The 18639-nt window shown below is 37.7% G+C and overlaps 1 protein-coding gene across 1 annotated transcript in view; it reads right to left on the bottom strand.

The window, feature by feature from the left end:
* Positions 1–671: 671 nt before the first annotated feature.
* Positions 672–18639, bottom strand: part of si:dkey-220k22.1 (multiple epidermal growth factor-like domains protein 9) — a 103993-nt gene continuing 86025 nt past the window's right edge. Inside the window, exons 5-6 of the mRNA XM_053617640.1 lie at positions 4447–4716; positions 672–3082 (exon numbers count right to left, since the gene is read on the bottom strand). Coding sequence (XP_053473615.1) covers positions 2661–3082; positions 4447–4716 — 692 coding nt within the window. The 3' untranslated portion in view covers positions 672–2660. The remainder of the gene's footprint in view (positions 3083–4446; positions 4717–18639) is intronic.

The following is an 18639-nucleotide window of genomic DNA, read 5'->3' as shown; positions in this document are numbered from 1 at the left end:
ATTTCTGTTTTATCAGAATTAAGTAGAAGGAAGTTAGTTAACATCCAATGTCTAATGTCCTTTACACAATCCTCAACTTTACTAAGCTTCTGTCTGTCCTCTGGCTTCGCTGAAACATACAACTGTGTATCACTGTATATGCATGCTTCGGGTAAATAACTAAACATATTAAAAGAACCAACAAACCTAAGTCTTTAATGACCACATGCCATTGGCATGGATCCTAATAATGCTCATACGATCCCATAAAAATCAACCCTGTTACAAAGTGCAAAATGCAGCCATCGTCAGCAAAGAAATCGTGTAAAAATGAGATATTGTTGCCTGTGATAGGTTAACACATTTTTTAATGTTTAAAAGCTGAAAAAAATTACAACAGCTAAATGTATTCAATCAATCAATTGTGAACTCAAACGTGTGACTGCATGCATGGTACAGTGATCACCATACACAGTCAAATTGGTCAAAATTTTTTTTTATTGAAATCATTTACAGAGTTAGTTGTGTGGTTGGTTGCATGGTCTGCACTTTAACACAAAGCCTAAGACCAGATAAAATTAGCCATCCTTTCTCTGGTCACGATGAGATGGTCTGAAATCTACTGTTTGAATGTGTGTGTGTGTGATTATATATATATATATATATATATATATATATATATATATATATATATATATATATATATATATATATGGCATCTCCCCCAGCGTACCAACTGTATACAATACAATAGCAGCATCTTTATTTACAACATAATTTCTCTGTACAACATGTATTTACAGTATAACCACACCCCAGGTGTGGGGGAGAACCTGAATTTGAGAAGAGAGCTATTGAATGTAGCAGAAGATGCAAGATGGGACATGTACACACTGCTCAGTGCTTCAGTTAAAAGCTGCCTAAACCAAACAGTTCACTTGTGCTGTGATGACAGTGATTTTATTTATTTTTTTAAACCACACACACACACACACACACACACACACACATCACTCACCTACTATTTATAGCTCTGGCTCAAGTTATTTCCTCATTCATTTAATTGACTTAATAAAGTCCCTTTGAATTTTTTCGTTTTTGGTGTTCTTCCCATCAACCAGTCAGTTTGCTAACTACAAATATGTTTATTTCATCACTTGCTCATTCACTCATTCAGCCTGGCTTTCCTTGGCCAGACAGTCTGACTCATGACAACACATTTTCCATGCGAGTGCTTCCACCTATATGATTCGAAACCCATTTCTAATTAGTCAAATCTAGACTTTCAGTGATTAACAGTAGGAAACTGAGGTGTCACTCATTAAAAATAAAAAATAAAAAAATCCCATCAAGCTGAAGACAAATGTACAGTACAACAGAGAATCTAATGTTCTGTAAAAATGCTCACTGGCCAGCCATGAGGTTCACTCATGGGACTCTGGGGCGAACAAAATAACAATTTATATTAAAATCTTTTTTAAAATGCCGGTAGTACCACAGAGAAGCAGTTGCTGAACATGTAGTGCATGTTCTGAGAGATTAGCGGGTAAGTGCGTGGTGTCCAGCAGCGCTTTTAGCTCGCGATTAAATACTGCCCTCTACAGGCACGCCTGTGAAATTGCAGTGATGGGGACTGATTCAAAACTAATTCGATTCAACTAAAAACAGCTCTTGTATATTCAATATTCTCCTTTCAGAACTAATCTGCGATTAAGAGCATAAATACCGTTATACAAATCAGCATTACTCTGTGATTTTATTTCATTATTATTAGTAAAATTCCTATAATGTAGGCAATGTACATATAAGGACATGTCCCTATTTCAGTAACTGCATGTGTTTCTATTCCATCCCATAAGGCAGCGCCCCAGCCTGAACATCACTACATGGATGGAAATGGATGCCTGAGTACCATCATCAGTGTTAACACGTGGCGTTTGTACCCGGCGACCACATGGCACAACACTCAACGTCTCCTCCTCCTTTGTGCAATTCTTTTCTTTTCTTTAGGTCTACGTTTGTGTGCGTAGCTTTTCAGCAAAATCTAAAGCATCAGTGCATGTCTGGTCACACAACAACTTGGTTAAAGTTAAACAAAAAAGTTCAGAGTGCCGGGTGCCACAGTCACACCCTGTAAAACCTGGCTGATCTGCTGAGACTGTGTGATGGAGGCGGTCTCGCTTTCCAAACCCTCCATTGTGCATTTCTTCACATGTATGTGTCAACACTTCCTGTAAAACCAGAAGCATCAAAGCAGGTCCTTTTGTCTCAACCATAAGCTGAACGTTAAACAAATAAAACTCTTTGTTATGGCAGTGTAATCCAGACTTAACTCAAATTTACTACGCTAATTAGAAAATGCAAATTCCTACACGTATTTATGATTTCATTTCAAACGTGGGTGTGCATGATTTTGTAACCGAAATTCAATTGCTAAACATGTCAATTGCCAAATGTCAGAGCTTTCTGCCTTATTGCAAATGGGGGCTCTTCGTATTTCAATTTCACTTCATCTTTACACTGAATCGTTGTGCAATAGATTTTGATTTAATGCTCATATGACTGATGCACACTCACAAAGAGAAATACAATTCCAAATACAGGATTGTATCACAATTTTCTAATTAGCATCGCAAACTGATTAGTTGATATTATGCTACCATAATTCACTGATGGTCACGTCACGGCATGTATAAACTCCCCGTGCTGTTGAGGGTGAGCTGCCCGTTGGAGGCTGCCTCACACGCCTCATCGTCCAACAGGCCTGAGGCGTCCGCATTGGTCAGGCTGTCGTGATAGCTGTTGAAGCTGATGTTGTCCTCCTTCAGCTCGATCGTCCAAAAGGGTGCGTTGATCTTGCGGTTCTGGTACTGGCGGTAGGTGTAGATGCCGCCTGCTGCACCCAGCAATGCCAGGACCAGCGTAATGATGACGGCCAGCACGATTACATTGAACTGAGCCCAGGAGACTGCTTCAGGGGAAGATGTGCCGTTGGCAGTGGGGCTGGTCAGGCCGGAGAGGAGCGCCGTGGACGAGGTGGGGAGCTGATCAGTTACATTAGGGCTGGGGGTCATAGTGGAAGAGTACACAGGTGTAGTAGGCACTGAGGAGAGAGAGAGACACATATGTACTTGTAGAACACCTTTTTATGGATTTAAGATGCAATCCTCTTGTATATACGTATAAGCATGCTCAGCCAGCTTCATTTTAAGCTTGGCATTTTGTTAACATGAACATGCAAGCTATACATAGAAAGAACGATAGAAAGAAAGACAGATGGTGAATAAATTAAGCTTTTTAATCTATTCACAAGAGGACAGCTGGTGAAACCATGAAAACATTACTTTTAACCAGCTCTATTACTTTATTTTATTTTATTTTATTTTTAAAAAATGCATACATTGGCTCTTAAAGCTGTGTATGAATGTATTGGGACTGAAGCTTTAATAAATTATTTTGGAATATTTGTCTCATTCATGATGAAACTCTTGCAGCCTGAGGACTATGAATCATTATAGGATCTGTAAGTTTCTATAGGCTTCTTTTCCTGAAAACCCAGTTTGATTGGCACACACAGTCATTTGATCTTATTATTGTGTTTATGTACTGATAATTACAATCATAGTTTTGCGATACGCAAACACAAATTGAGGCTTTTCTATCAGCTGTAGCTGATATTATAAAACCACCAGTTTAATCACAGTGCAAGATGGTGCTTTCTTTTGAGCGACTCTCGTCCAGTTCTGAGTTTCCAGCGAAAACTAAAGGCAAATTTGATCATTTTAGCACCCCTTAAAAGCATATACATTTTGATCTCTGTAGTTACTCCCTTGTGCGCCTATGTGAATTTAGTGGCTGCCTTATGTGCGTTGCAGCTACAATAAATAACTTAAGGACTCTTGCTACTGTTCAAAATAAGTACGTATCAGAGACATTTAACTCCAAAGGCAGCAGAATCTGGAACGTTCTGTGGATTAATCTGCATCAACAGGATTATTACTTTGGATTTCTAGAACACCTAAAACAATGATAGTTTCACTCAAAAAAGGAAAATCATGGTACAGTGCAATCTGCATAAATAGCAACACATTGATGATGCATGAACCCCCCCAAAAAACAAAAGAATTAAACACTACTACTTACTCTATTTTGCATTTGTTTTTGATTAATAGGTGGCAGCAGTTTCCTCACTGTCAGCTTCTTTAAAAGCATTTGGATTGTATTCTGCCTCCCTTTGGGAATCAATTTGCATAAAAGCACCTGACTAATGAATAACTGTAAAAGTATTAGTATGGAACTCTAAGGCCATGTCCTCAGTAGTTCCTCGTGCAGTACTTACTGAAATCTAAGTTTTTTTGTGGGGTTTTTTTTCTTCACTTTTTTGCCTTTGTGAAGGCATTCAGTAGGCCTTGCTGAGGATTAGTTAGCAGCTTTGGATGTAATTGTTTTGAACCCCTAGTGGCTTACCGATGGCTGTGCAGTTCCTGGCAAGGGCGTCTCCAGTGAAACCAGGGGCGCAGTGCTGGCAGTGAGACCCGGTGGTGTTGTAGCTGCAGTTCAGACAGTGTCCGGTGTCTGGGTGGCAGATGCGGGGCGCGCTGCTTGGCTCGGAGTTCTCATTGCATTCGCATGGCAAACATATACTGTCGGCGTTGTAGTATCCATCTCGGCACTGCACGCAGTTGGGGCCCTCGTACTCAGGGTTACACTGGTCGCACACCGGCTGGCCAACTGCGTCTGTCAGAGCACAAGAAAAATAAAGTAATTTTCAGAACTCTGTTCTTCTGGTCATAATGGTCCTTGGCTAACGAAAAGGTTTAATGCTCGTTATACTTTAATCTAGTCTGATAAAGCAACTACATATTACCCTTAAGCATAACAATAATCAATCATTCCATAATAATAAGGCTGTTTACATGGCACAATGCACTTCCAACATCTTCAAATGAAATCAATATTTAATGTGTGTGTTGAACGATGTTATGGACATGCTTGTGTAACATACAGCTACAATAAAGATTTTTCATTTAACTCAGCAATTTCAAATATTTTTTTACATTTTTCACTTTTTTTCCTTATAGTATCTCACAAAAGTGAGTACACCCCTCACATTTTTGTAAATATTTGATTATATCTTTTCATGTGACAACACTGAAGAAATGACACTTTGCTACAATGTAAAGTAGTGAGTGTACAGCTTGTGTAACAGTGTAAATTTGCTGTCCCCTCAAAATAACTCAACACACAGCCATTAATGTCTAAACCGCTGGCAACAAAAGTGAGTACACCCCTAAGTGAAATGTTTTTTTTTTGTTGTTTTTTTTTTTTTTACATATTTGGACAAGCAAGCATAAGATCCTCTTTGATATTTGATAAACTATCAAATGACATAAAGTTGACATTTTGTAGTAATTTTCAGAATTTAAATGAACAAAAAACAGATCAGTCACATGGAAAAAGTAACCACACCCATACATTTATCACAGCTTCAAATCCATACACTTTGAATCAGGTGTTTAAGATTGGGTGCCAGTGATTAGACCCTGCTTAGGGAGTGCAGGTGGAATCAGTCTTATTTATACCCCTCTCATACCTCTATAGTGTCTGGTCTTCCCTTTGCTATTGAAGTACGTGTTAACATCACGTCAAGATATAAAGAGTTCTGTAAGGTCGTCAGAAAAAAGGTTGTGGATGCCTATGAGTCTGGCAAGGCATTTAAAGGGATCTCCAAATTATTTGAAATACATCATCCCACTGTAAGGAAAATCCCATTGAAATGTTGTGTGTGTGTGTGTGTGTGCGCGCGCAACTGTATTCTTGCAACTGAAAGAATATTGCTATTGTTATTTCTGTTAAAGGGGGCAGTACTAGCTTCTGAGGCCAAGGGTGTACTTACATTTTCCTCAGAAGAATTGATATTTCTATCGAATAAATGATTGAAAGAGCTAATTCCTTGTAGTTTTGGTCAAGTGTATCAACTTCATTAATAGGCACTGTTTAAAAGATGATCAAATGATTCCTTGTCCAAATATGTCCAAAAAAGCCAACAATTTCCATGGGGTGTACTTATTTTTCACATGACAGTGTAGATGTGACATCTTTTCTATTTCTTTATCAGAAGAATTATCTAGCATGCGTGGAGCAAAGACAATCTTGGGAGCTTTTATTTCCCTAAAATTGGGAGCTTTTATTTCCCTGGTGGGCTAGCTAATGAAGTTCTGAGTTGTCCATCCTTATGTAACATTATAAAATCATATGGTGGTCTATGGCACATACATACAGTGAGGTACAAAAGGCTGAGACCACTAGTGAAAATGCTTCTATTTTACACTATGTTTAATTTAGAAAGTGAAAACTGTACTTTGCTAATTTAATTTCGTTATATTATCAGCACGAACCAGAGTTAGACATATTTACGTGAATTTCAGAATTTCTTATTTGGTATGTCCACCTTTTTGCTATAATGATGTAATTGATCATGGACTCCATTAGTTTGTCAAACTTGATCATTCATGTTATGTCAAATCCAACAGAATGTCGCCTGAACATGTACTTTAATGGAATGGACTTGACCTTTTGTACAAAGCAGTAACCATTGTCAAAATTACAAATTTGCTTACATTTAAATAGAGACCTAGAAATAGTGCATCTATTGAATCTAGAATATTAAATATTCAAGTTATTGATTCACTTTCTTCTTTGTAAATATTTAAAAATTCTAAAACTTTGTTTATCTCCCATTTTAAATTTCAGATTTTCAATGTAGTCTCAGACTTTTGGAACCAACTTTATGTATATAATAATAATAATAATAATAATAATAATAATACTTTTTTAAAATGCTTTTGTTTGATAGAAGGCAGTTTTCCCTATTTTTTTTTATTTCCCTATTCCCATTTTCTTTAATGTGGTGCCTTGTGTCTTTGGATGTGCAGAAATTAACATTTAAAGAAAATAGCCTGCTCTTGTTGAATCCATTCACATTATTTCCAGTGACTGAGCATTTAAATTGGTATACAACAGAAAACCTCTGAGCAAACCCAGCAAATTAAATCAAGATCATCTGGCCTAAGCACTGTGGATTACTGATGTTACAAACATTACCCTTCTCTAAGGCAGCTGTAATGATAACACATGGACAGTGAACAAATGTGATAACCTCTGGTGCTTCCCTGAACTGTCTGTATTGGAGGAATTCAATATTACAGTCAAATATAATCTCCCCAGACAGCAGAACAGGGCAAGCACCATCCAGGTCTGCATTTCAAAATATTTCCCTTCACAACAGTAAAGGAAGATCACAATGAATAATTACTGCAGTAGATGGCCAGAGGGACTCCCCCAGGTCATACCGCACAGCTTGCTTTTTGTCACACAGTGACATTCATCTGCTTACACTATGTAAGATGTACTTATTTTTCTAAGAAAGCCACATTCAAAGGCAACAATTGAAGTTTAAAGTCTTGATATTAATCAGTCTCTATTTCAAGAAATGAAATGGCAATTTTGTAGTGAGCTGGAAAAAAAAACATTGAAATGATAAGAAATTCTACCATCAATGTTGAGTATAGAAACGTTTCAGTTAAATAAGAAACCTAGTAATAATTGTAGTGACGTTTACGAAATAATGTTTACTGCCGTGAATGTGTTTTGTATCCATCTATTAAAATTGGATATTATATGAATGGACTCACTGTATACTCAACATTGATTTAATGCCTATGGATATTTTTGAAGTCCAAGCATTTGACAGAAATTCGGTAAATAAGAACTGAAAATTGTGTAGCAATTCACTCTTCCTATTGTACCTCAGGCTTAGCGCTTATCCTTTCACATGTAAGCCTAGGAAGTTTTATGATCATCTGGGGCTTTGTCAATTGGTTCCTGCTTCTCTCCCTGTTCTGCAGTAACACAGAGGGATTTTCTGCACAAGCCCTGACTGATAACCGTGGAAGTCTTAACAGGATTGCTTCCAAATTGATTAGACTCCATTTTACTCCCTGCGGATAAATCACAAAAATCACCCTGAATACAGCAGCAAAATGGAGCAGACCGAGATACTGAAGTGCCGTGAACACTAAAATGTGATGTTTAAATAGTTAATGCCTGCTGAATGGATTATGATGGTTATAAAATGTGTAGGCGTCTTAAGAGTGAATAGTTACGAAGAGGAGTTTTATATGCAAGTCCAGATTTTGATGTCCATGTTCCAATATACATGCTCATCCATTCCAGCATTCATTTTTAATGGAAAAGGTACAGAGACACCATATTAGTAGCTTCTCTGGCATAAATAATAATAATAATAATAATAATAATAAAAACCTGAACATACTAAACATACCAAATAACACAGTCAGAGATACTTTAACACATGAAGTTTGGCTGAACAGACATGCTGATTTAGATGAGAGAGAAGGAAAAACAGGACAGAGGGAATCTCATTTACAAGTGGCAGGGTAAGTGAAAAATGAAGAGAGGTAGTGAGAAAATGAGAAATGAAGAGGAATAGTATACCCATCAGGTATAATCACTGAAAACAAACAAAAAAAAATTATATATATATATATATATATATATATATATATATATATATATATATATATATATATATATATATATATATATGCCACACCACTGCATTTTTATTTATTAGCTGCCCTAAAACATGTACAAATGTTGTGAAAAAAAACCTCAACAGTGTCCGATAACTGTGAGCTGGATTCAGAGCTAAACGTTAAACGTGTATGGTGAGGATATAATACATGGCAAGTTGGCAGTTGAGTAAAACAAAGGTCTGTCTTGGTTAAGTGTGATTTAGAACTTGAAGTGAATGTGGTGTTTTTTGTTTTTACACAAAATCGGCCTGGTCTTCATTAATTTTCATTTTAAAACAATCTCTTGCTTTCATGTTACACATCTGAGAGCATAGAGACATAACACCCCCCCACTGTTTCCTCTTCAATCCACACCGTCTTTCCCCGTTCTTTCGTATTTAAAGTCAAGTGCTTTACTTAAGAAAACATGACTACCTCAAATGTGTGAACTAATTTGCATAATCTGAATGGATAGACGAGAAGATGAACTTAAGTAACCATGGAAACAAACTCTGAATACAGATAACGTTCCCCGCATAAACACTGATGTCAATTTTAGACTTAAGTCGCTGACTCTATAAGAGCTACGACCCTATAATACGACCCTATAAGAGCTTCAGCTTCTGTGAGCTCTCCAACACACGGTACACTAAGCTGCAGAAAACACAACATCATAAAAAAATAAAATGAGGGAACCAAATTTTGCCATTTGTATTTCTCAGAAAATTAGCCCAAAGTAGGCCTATAGTAGATTTTATATCCAGATTGAAATAAAACAGAGATTAAAAAAAAAAAACATTTTAGTTGTAATAGGTCTACTACATCAGGGGTTCCCAAACTTTTCCAGGGCAAGGTCCCCCAAATGGCATTACCGATGGGGGACCGAGGCCCCCCTTTTGCAAGATGTCTTTAAAACACAATAAAAATACAGACTTCTGAATATATCCCCCTTTTTAATTAACAATTACATCTTACAACTTTACATTACATTAGGAATTGATTGTGTGTGTGTGTGTGTGTGTGGTTGTCTGAGAGTGAGAATTTATTTTTCACACCAAATTGTTGAGGCCCCCCAGGCGCACCCTGGCAGCACCCACTTTGAAAACCACTGTACTACATCACCCTGATTTATGATCATCCAACAGCATAATTTAGTGTCACGTAAAATGATTTGTGTCACCGTAAGAGATGCCTATTGGCCATTAAATAGTGGATTGTATTATAGTGAAGATCACGGACTATAAAAACTTCGGTTTTAGTTTTATACTATGGAACTTATAACTAATTCCACATTAATGCACAAAACATCATAATCAAAATTATAAACAGTACCAAGCTTTTCAGGAAAAAACCCCACAATAATAAGCTAGGCTTTCCATAAGTCCCTTAAAAGTGCATTTAAATTTGTGGCTGTGCTCTCTGGATGGGAGGGACGGCGTTACTCTCTCTCCCCTGTCAAGCACGGGGACACTAGCCATTTGTGGGCATAAGTGAGCTCACGTTTGTGGAAGAGGGCAGATAGCTTGTTCCTGTGTGTGTGTTCCCCGTGATGCAGCAGGAGCAACAGTTTGAAAAGATGCGTTTGGCTGAATTCATGTGTCTTGGAAGAAGCATGTGCTAGTCTTCACCTTCCCTGGTTGCTAGGTGTTATGTGATAGCGAAGAGATGACTGATCGGAGGGAATTGGTGACCAAACTGAGTAAAAATGTGTTTTTAAAAGATATAAAATGGTATCAAAGTATTCAAAGGTGAATGCGTATCACTTTCTTAATCAAGAAAAACAACATCTAGGCCATATCACAATTTTATCAAATTAGCAAGGTGTGTGGAAATTCCCATGACTACTGTGATAAGCCAGAAGCAATGAACTTTTGTAGTTTCAATATGTACCATTTAGATGACATCAACTTGAAGTAATCTTACTCACGCCTACCGTACACACAAACACACCCATCCCGAAACGTTCAGACTCTTTGTTAGGTCATACTCTGTTTACCTCAGGCAAAACGCTGGACCTCACCTCTCGCCAGCTGCGTGTCATGCTAGCTCTCTCGCTCTGCACCGATCAGCTATGGAGGATTTCCGGACTTGCTTCATAACAGCGCCTCAGGGATTCAGTCCAGTCAATCATTAACCTTTAGAAACAGTGCTGCTGGCAAGGTCTGTTGCAATTTCCGCATTTGTCACTCACGCACATACGCTCTGTCAACACGCTTAACACAATGGTCCCTATACAAACACTGGAGCAGACACATGCACTTGTTGAGCAAAACTGAAACTCCAAACAAAGCAAAAATCAGCAATATGCTTCACTTTCTTTTTTTAAGTCAGTCACACATCACCTATCCACTCTGTGGTTTAGGCTCTATTAGTCCAGGAAGTACTGTAGCGCGAGACATAGCGAAGAGATGTGTGCAGGAAGAAAACGAAGCACTGATCGTGAAATAAACAAGACGTCGCGAATCAAACTGGTCACCCTGTCGATGCTCGGCTCAATGCAAATTCTGAATATTCAAATCAACGTGGCAGCTACAGAAAGAAAGAAGCAGGATAATCCTATTCTACTCCCGCTGAATCAATCGATGCTTAGCGATGTTGTTTTTCCAAAACAGCTGGTTTGTTTTGAATGGAAATTTCTAATCAGATATGCCACTGGGGAAATTACTGTTTACTTTTTAATTTGTTTCCTAGAAACATTAATGTTTCAGCCTCTGCGACAAATTTGTGGTTATATTACTCATCTCCATGACAGCCATCACTATGTGGTCCGATCAACAAAGCTGGTCTACGCCTTTTGAACAAGACGACAAGTCAATGGAACAATCACTTTATCTCGAATCCGTTTGGCTGATGACTGGCAAAAATGCATCACATGATGGATTAAACAAATATAGATTGTTTACATTAATACAATGAAACAATGTAAAGTTTTTCAATGTTAATCTACTACAAAGTAAAAAAAAAAAAAAAATACAATGCAACTTCATTAAATCATACTCTCCTCCCTTCAAAATCTTGAGCTGCCATCAGCAATAGCTGTAACAAGTTAATGTAAGAGTGACAGCCAATGATGATAATAGTAGTGACTGTGCCTTCAGTTGAATATAAAAACTCCTGTTCTGCATAAGAAGGACAGATTCTCTCATGTGGAAACAACCGTGGACATTAAAATAAAGTTTAAGTTAAATGTTTCCTCAGTATCAAGATAATAGGGTTGGGCGATATGATGACGAGAGAACATCGATACTGTGATAAATTCACTAGCATCATGACTTATTATGATTAAAAAAAAAACAAAAACAAGTGCAATCTTTGTGTCAGAGTAACTGATCTAATTTATACTGAACCTGTAAAATTGTAAGATGTCCAACATTTTTTTTAAAAGAGTTTGAAATAAATAAATACAATTTCTTAGCAAACATTTCCATCATGATATATTCTGCATTGCAGGAATGTCTTCAGGAATCATGGTACGTTATTTTTGTCATATTTTGTCACCCACCCGAAAATATTCGGTATCTAAAAATATCACTCATAAGGGTAACACAGACTAGTTAACTGACAAATCCACTAATCACCGAGTTGTCGACTAGTCTAAGCAAAAAGTGGAAAAAATAATTATTTTGTTAATCTAAAAATAGTGCAGACCAGATGAAGCCAATTCTGCAATCAACCGCACAAGACTGCATTGAGAAATATCGTTTAATGTTTACATTTTCTTTTGTGTTTGAAACATTGTACTGGAACATTTGTATGAAATGCAGCAGGTCCTGAAGGAACTCCTAGTTATTTTATATACTGAAATAAATCCTTGAGTAAATTCTATTGTGACATTTAGAGACATCGGTTGGATATTACTATTCAGTTCCACGCCGCTAGATTAGAGTGTGACCAGCGGTGCAGGCTAGCTGACGGATGCTGATCCAAATTTGTTTCGGTCTCAAAGCTCAACTCCTGGGTCACTGATCAGCTGGAAAATCATCCTTGACACAGCTGATCCTCCTAAACAGTCTAAATGGCAATGGGTTGAATCATGCTTTGCTTTAATTATGGAATGACAACTAACCTACCTTTTTGAATTAAGAGTAGACTAAGACAAATGTATAGATTTGAATATGTACAACAATCAGCCATAACATTAACACTACTGACAGGTGAAGAGAATAACATTAATTATCTGGTTACACTGGCACACAGGGTCATGGGCGCCCACGGCTCATTGATGTGTGTGGAGAGTGAAGGCTAGCTCGTCTGGTTCGATCTCATAGAAGAGCTACTGTAACAAAAATTGCAGAAAAGGTTAATGCTGGCTATGACAAAGATGTCAGGACACACAGTGCATCACAGCTTGCTGCGTATGGGGCAGTGTAGCTGGAGATTTGTCAGACTGCCAGTGCTGACCCCCATCCACTGCCAAAAGCTCCTACAGTGGGAACATGAGCATCAGAACTGGACTATGGAGAAATGGAAGAAGGTTGCCTGGTCTGATGAAATCATGCTTTCTTTTCTATCATGTGAATGGCTGGGTGCGTGTGTGTCGCTTATCTGGGAGGAGATAGCACCAGGATGCACTATGGGAAGAAGACAAGCTGGCGGAGGAAGTGTGATGTTCTGGGCAGCTGGGAAACCTTGGGATCCTGGCATTCATGTGGATGTTACTTTGACACGTACCATCTACCTGAACAATCGTACAGACCAAGTACACTCACATGATAAGTTGTTGTCACAAGGTGTTGACTTGGCCTCCAAATTCCCCAGATCTCAATCTGATCGAGCATCTGCGGGACATGTCGGACAAACAAGTCCGATCCATGGATCCACCACCTCACAATTTACAGGACTTAAAGGATCTGCTGCTAACGTCTTGGTGCCAGATACCACAGCACACCTTCAGAGGTCTTGTGGAGTCCATGTCTCGGCAGGTCAGAGCTGTTTTGGTGGCACAAGAGGGCCCTACACAATATTAGGCAGGTGGTTTAATGTTATGGCTGATTGGTGTAGATTAAATATACAAAACTTTACAATAGGTGGGTCCTAATGCCCCAGTATAGTGATGGGGACACTAAACTGTTTAACAAAACAAAACAAAACAGCACAGTCTTTCGGATGAGACGTTAAACCCAGGTCCTGACTCTCTGTGGTCATTAAAATCCCAGGATACTTATAAAGAGTAGGGGTATAACCCCGGTGTCCTGGCAAAATTCCCCCCATTGGCCCTTCTCATGCCCCCCTAATAATCTCCATCTCTGAATTGGCTCCATCACTCTCCTCTCCACTAATAGCTGGTGTGTGCCGGGCGTTCTGGCGCACTGTGGCTGTCGTCGCATACTCCAAGTGGATGCTACACACTGGTGGTGGCTGAGGAGATTTCCCCCATACAATGTAAAGCGCTATATAAATCGAAGGAATTATTATTATTATTATTATTAAAAGCTATCCAGACATGTCATGGCATTTAAGACACTTCATTTTGCAAAGTTTGACAACTTGGTTGAGTACAGCTGTTTGTAATTCAAAAGGAGGCGTCCAACAACCCAGACCATGCGACCGAACTAGAATTCTTGAAAAAAAATTCTGTGAAAGCTTTGTCTTTGTCCATTCAATTAGCATTCATTTTTGTTGTGTGTGCATATGCGAGTGTGTCTCTGCAAGGATAAAGGAGCTTCTGTCTTGTTGACATGGCAAAATTACAACGCTGAAAAGAAGTGATAGAATTGTTTTGTGCAGCGTATTCAAACAAAATGGCATTCACATTAACATAACAATTGGAAGGAGCAATTATAACTGCAGGCCAATTCGTCCTACATAATCAACAAAGACATGCTCATTTGCAGGAAATAAATTATTGAGGCATTACCACAAGCAATGATTAATTATTCAAACAAAAACAAATCAGCATTGTTACAGTGTGCAGATAGCTGATGTGAAAGGAGAAGGCTCCAGAAGAATTACTCGATACATTTTTATAATAGCACTCTGGAAAATTAACTTCAGAAACACATTCACATGTAAACACTCAATACTTCCATATACACGACTTGGCCACAGAAACAGTCCAAAAGGTAGAGACATCTCTGAACTGAATACAACTAACAGAAACTTCTCAATGATGACAATACAAAGTGTTATGTGCATGCTTTTCTGTTCCAAATAAACCTTGGTACCTTTTAAGCAGCTTGCACCAGTTTCCCCTGCCCCTTACACACAGTGGAGCATTTTGGATATAAACATAAGTTTGTCCTCGTGCATAAGTTTGATTTCCACGGTGTTTAAAATGCACCCTGCTTTAGAGGACTTGGAGGTTACACACTTTCTTCCTCAGTCACGTGACGATTTCGCCTCCGTCTGATGGTGACTGAGGTCATGTTGGGAATAAAAGGTAACGCTGATAAACAGTAAACTGGAGGAAGTCATTGTCTGTGAATCGGGTGTCTGCTAATGCTAGCGTGCGTATGACGTCATGCGCCGTCGACTAGGAAGCGGCGTATACTTCCGGTTAGTAAAAAAACCCACTAGTGATATATTTGAAATGATATTACCTTTCTAAAATCCACACACTAGACGGTAGAGTGCACAGTGTAATCGTACTTCATCTGGGATACAACTTTAGTATTTACTCTCCGAAGTGTGTTTTCGGAACAGAAGTAACATAATGAGCAAATCTCCCCTGTGCTGTGCGCAGACCAAATAATCCATAATGACATTCGCTGACAACGATTTTCATTATCGATCGTTATCGATTTTATCGATTAGTTGTTGCAGCTCTAATGTAAATATATAACATTTATTTGACAAATGATAAAATATATGATATTAAATTACTACATTCTAAATTATTTTAATATATTTAAGAAATAAATATATGATAAAATTCAGAAAGAGTCCAAAAGGAAATCAAGAAAATCAAGAAATTAATAAAATATGTATTATTGCTGTATAATTACTACTTTATTACAGCAGCGATAATCAAAATTATTTATTATTATTTATTTATATGATTGCTGTTATTACTACTTTATGAAAACAATAATAATCAAACATGTATTACTATTTATTATTATTATTGTATTAATTCTTTATAACAGCAGCAATAATAACCAAAAATATTAGTAATATTTATTATTATAAAATATAAAAATCTGTTGCTTTCAGAGTTCGTAATTGTTTAAAAACTTTGTTGAAAAGTTATAAAAAATATATCACGACTCTATAACCCCGCGATATCTCAAAAAAGTGCACAGCACTGCTTTTGTGTGGTTTAGATCAGCGCCCAGAACCATCAACAGCCACACCAGCCACAGCCATGCAGCAGAGCTCTCACATGTGAAGCATTTTTTTTCTTTTACACAAAAATGTGGTACTGCTTGCAGAGCATGGAGAAGCAGACCTGAGGAAATGCATTGGAACAATTATGAACTGTTTTGCAGTAATGACATCAGACATCTTCGCAGTTTTGCTCAACTGAGATAGGAAAAGGTCTGAAAAATTTATACTATTGTGGCATTTCTAGTGCTGGCTTATATATAGCAGGGCTTCTGTGTTTTTCACTTTTAATGTGGCGTTTTTTGGGAGAACAATTTGAACAGTGTGATATATGACGACTAACAATCAAAAGCGTGAAAGAATCACGGCAGCTCGACAGTGAGGGTGGGGGCTGCATCGGGGATCTGGATCAAATCAGAGCTGCTTAATGAGCTGTGTGATGCTTCCCTCCTCTCCTCATCATCATCTCGGAGAGATCTGCTTCATCAAGGCTTTACATGTAGTACAGCAGGTTTTAGCGAATGCAGTGCTAATAATACTGGTAGTTTCGCTCCAAAACAGAACAAGAGCCAGGAGGAAATTCTGTAATGAATTTTAACACGATAAGCCACAAGAGGGCATGTGTTAATCACTCCAACACACACGCGCTTTCATAAAACTGGAACAAAAAAAAACAAACAACTATGATAAAGTATGATAAAAATCCAGTATTCAATAAATAATATAATTTGTTATTAATATTTATACCACAGCATGGTTAAATTCTCAAATCTGATTGGTCATAAAGTATGTATTATTTTGTATAACAGCACGGCCCGGTCAGTAGTTCCAGCTGTAACATGAACAACAGATTACTATTAATGCGCTCGTTCTACTATGTTAATGTTTCTATGGTAACAGTTCATGCACGGTGACTTTATGGTGGACGCTCTAAATAATCTAAGACAATAATACAAAAACAAGCAAACAAAAAAAAGTGCTCTTTAACAGAGAAAACTTTGTAATCGTGGATGTGGTTTGTAAACTTTCCCAGCACAGGGACGTCTTCAGAATAGAGGAGACTACAGTTTACGGTTCCTTGGTAAAATGATGAGCTGCATTTCTTTAAGAAAGAGACTAAAAGAGAGGCTGGTGAGGGAATGACTGCTATAACCTAAGTAGAAGCAGGAATTAACTTGTCTCTCGGATATTCCACGACATTCATTAATAAATTAAACATCCCTGTGGTGGTATAAGAGGAATACCACATACCAGACCGTGAAGTTATATGAAATGAATCCACTTTGCATCATGCTGCATCACACATGTATGTATGGATGTATCCATGTATTATTTTCATATAACCTTATCATCTGTTGTAAGTTACTCAACTTTTTTTTTTTTTTGTAATAAAAAACTCTCACCAAACAAAGTAGTCAGATAACATTACGCTTTGGTTGCTAAGCAATATATCAGAAAAATACCTGCATTAGGGTATTATATGGACAGGACAGTGGTCAGTCATTAAGTATAATGAATTTCTTGTTTAAAACCTGTTCAATTACTGTAATCACATGTGTGTGTGTGTGTGTGTGTGTGTGTGTATAGAGGATGTTACAAGAGCTCCAAACGCAGCTCAGCAAATCAGGTTTCAAGATTCATAATCCGAGTTTGAAGATCTTACTTAGTGCTGGTTAACAAGATAGGACAAAGGGAAAAACGCGATAATGATCACTCTTACTTTCCGTTCACTATTTTCCATATTTGATCGTCGTAACGACAGACGATATCAAATCAGAAAACCTTTCCTTCCCTATACACACATTTAAGTCACACAGAAACACAACTGCTGTACATGCAGAAGAGCTGTACACAATAACGCACCCGGCTCGTCTACGTACCTCCTCGTCAACTTACAGCTCCAGTGATTTCTCCAGAGGACTGGACGAGCTCTACTGTTCAGCTACTGTTTCTGCTTCTTCCAAACAAGCCTTGCTAATGAAGAGTCAAGGGCGTATGGGAAAACGGGGATTAGTTTATCACCAGTGTGCGCCTGATCAGACTGCACCATCAGTGAGACCAGGCCTGCTTAATGCTAATCACCTGCTACCCTGTGGGCGTAGGCTATTAGCATACAATGAGTCAATAACTCACAAAAGTGGTGTACATGCAGTCATAGTAAATAACACACAGACGTGGAAGTGATTAATGCCTGTAGTCTATTCAGATGAGAAATGTTTTCATTACAGTTTTGACTTTTTACACGAAGTATCTTAATATTTATTCAGACCAATCTGCTCCCCCTATTCTGATTTAACTGCATGAATGGAAAAGAGAGTGACAGTTACTCAGGCATGTTATATTATGCTATATTAATTACATTATTATGCTAATTATTTTCACTCGTACTGTTTATATTTTGAGTTGACGTCATATTATACTCAAGAATCTTAGGCTGAGCAAAAAATAACACACAGTAATGTGTTATTAGCATTGTTTGTTCATATAGTTCAATCGGAAAGTATCTTAATATATACTAATAATTATTATATATTATAATATGTACTTAATATATCTTAACTTTAATATATACTTTCGGAAATATGGCGAACGACGAAAATAAAAATGTGTGGTTCTGTAATGCTGTGGAGAGAAATTTAGTGGCAGGGATTGGGTCCACTTGTCCCTTTAGATCAGTGGTGTCAAACTCCTGTAGTACACCGATGCCACATCAGTAAATCCTCTTAAATGCAATAGTCGATTAAAATAAATCTTACTTGTACAAATAACCTGAACGATATTTAGAAGATGATTAAAAGAT

Source organism: Ictalurus furcatus, chromosome 28 (assembly GCF_023375685.1).
Source record: "Ictalurus furcatus strain D&B chromosome 28, Billie_1.0, whole genome shotgun sequence".
Classification (NCBI taxonomy): domain Eukaryota; kingdom Metazoa; phylum Chordata; class Actinopteri; order Siluriformes; family Ictaluridae; genus Ictalurus; species Ictalurus furcatus.
The sequence above is the reverse complement of the archived record's forward strand: the minus strand, read 5'-3'. Positions and strand labels throughout refer to the sequence as shown.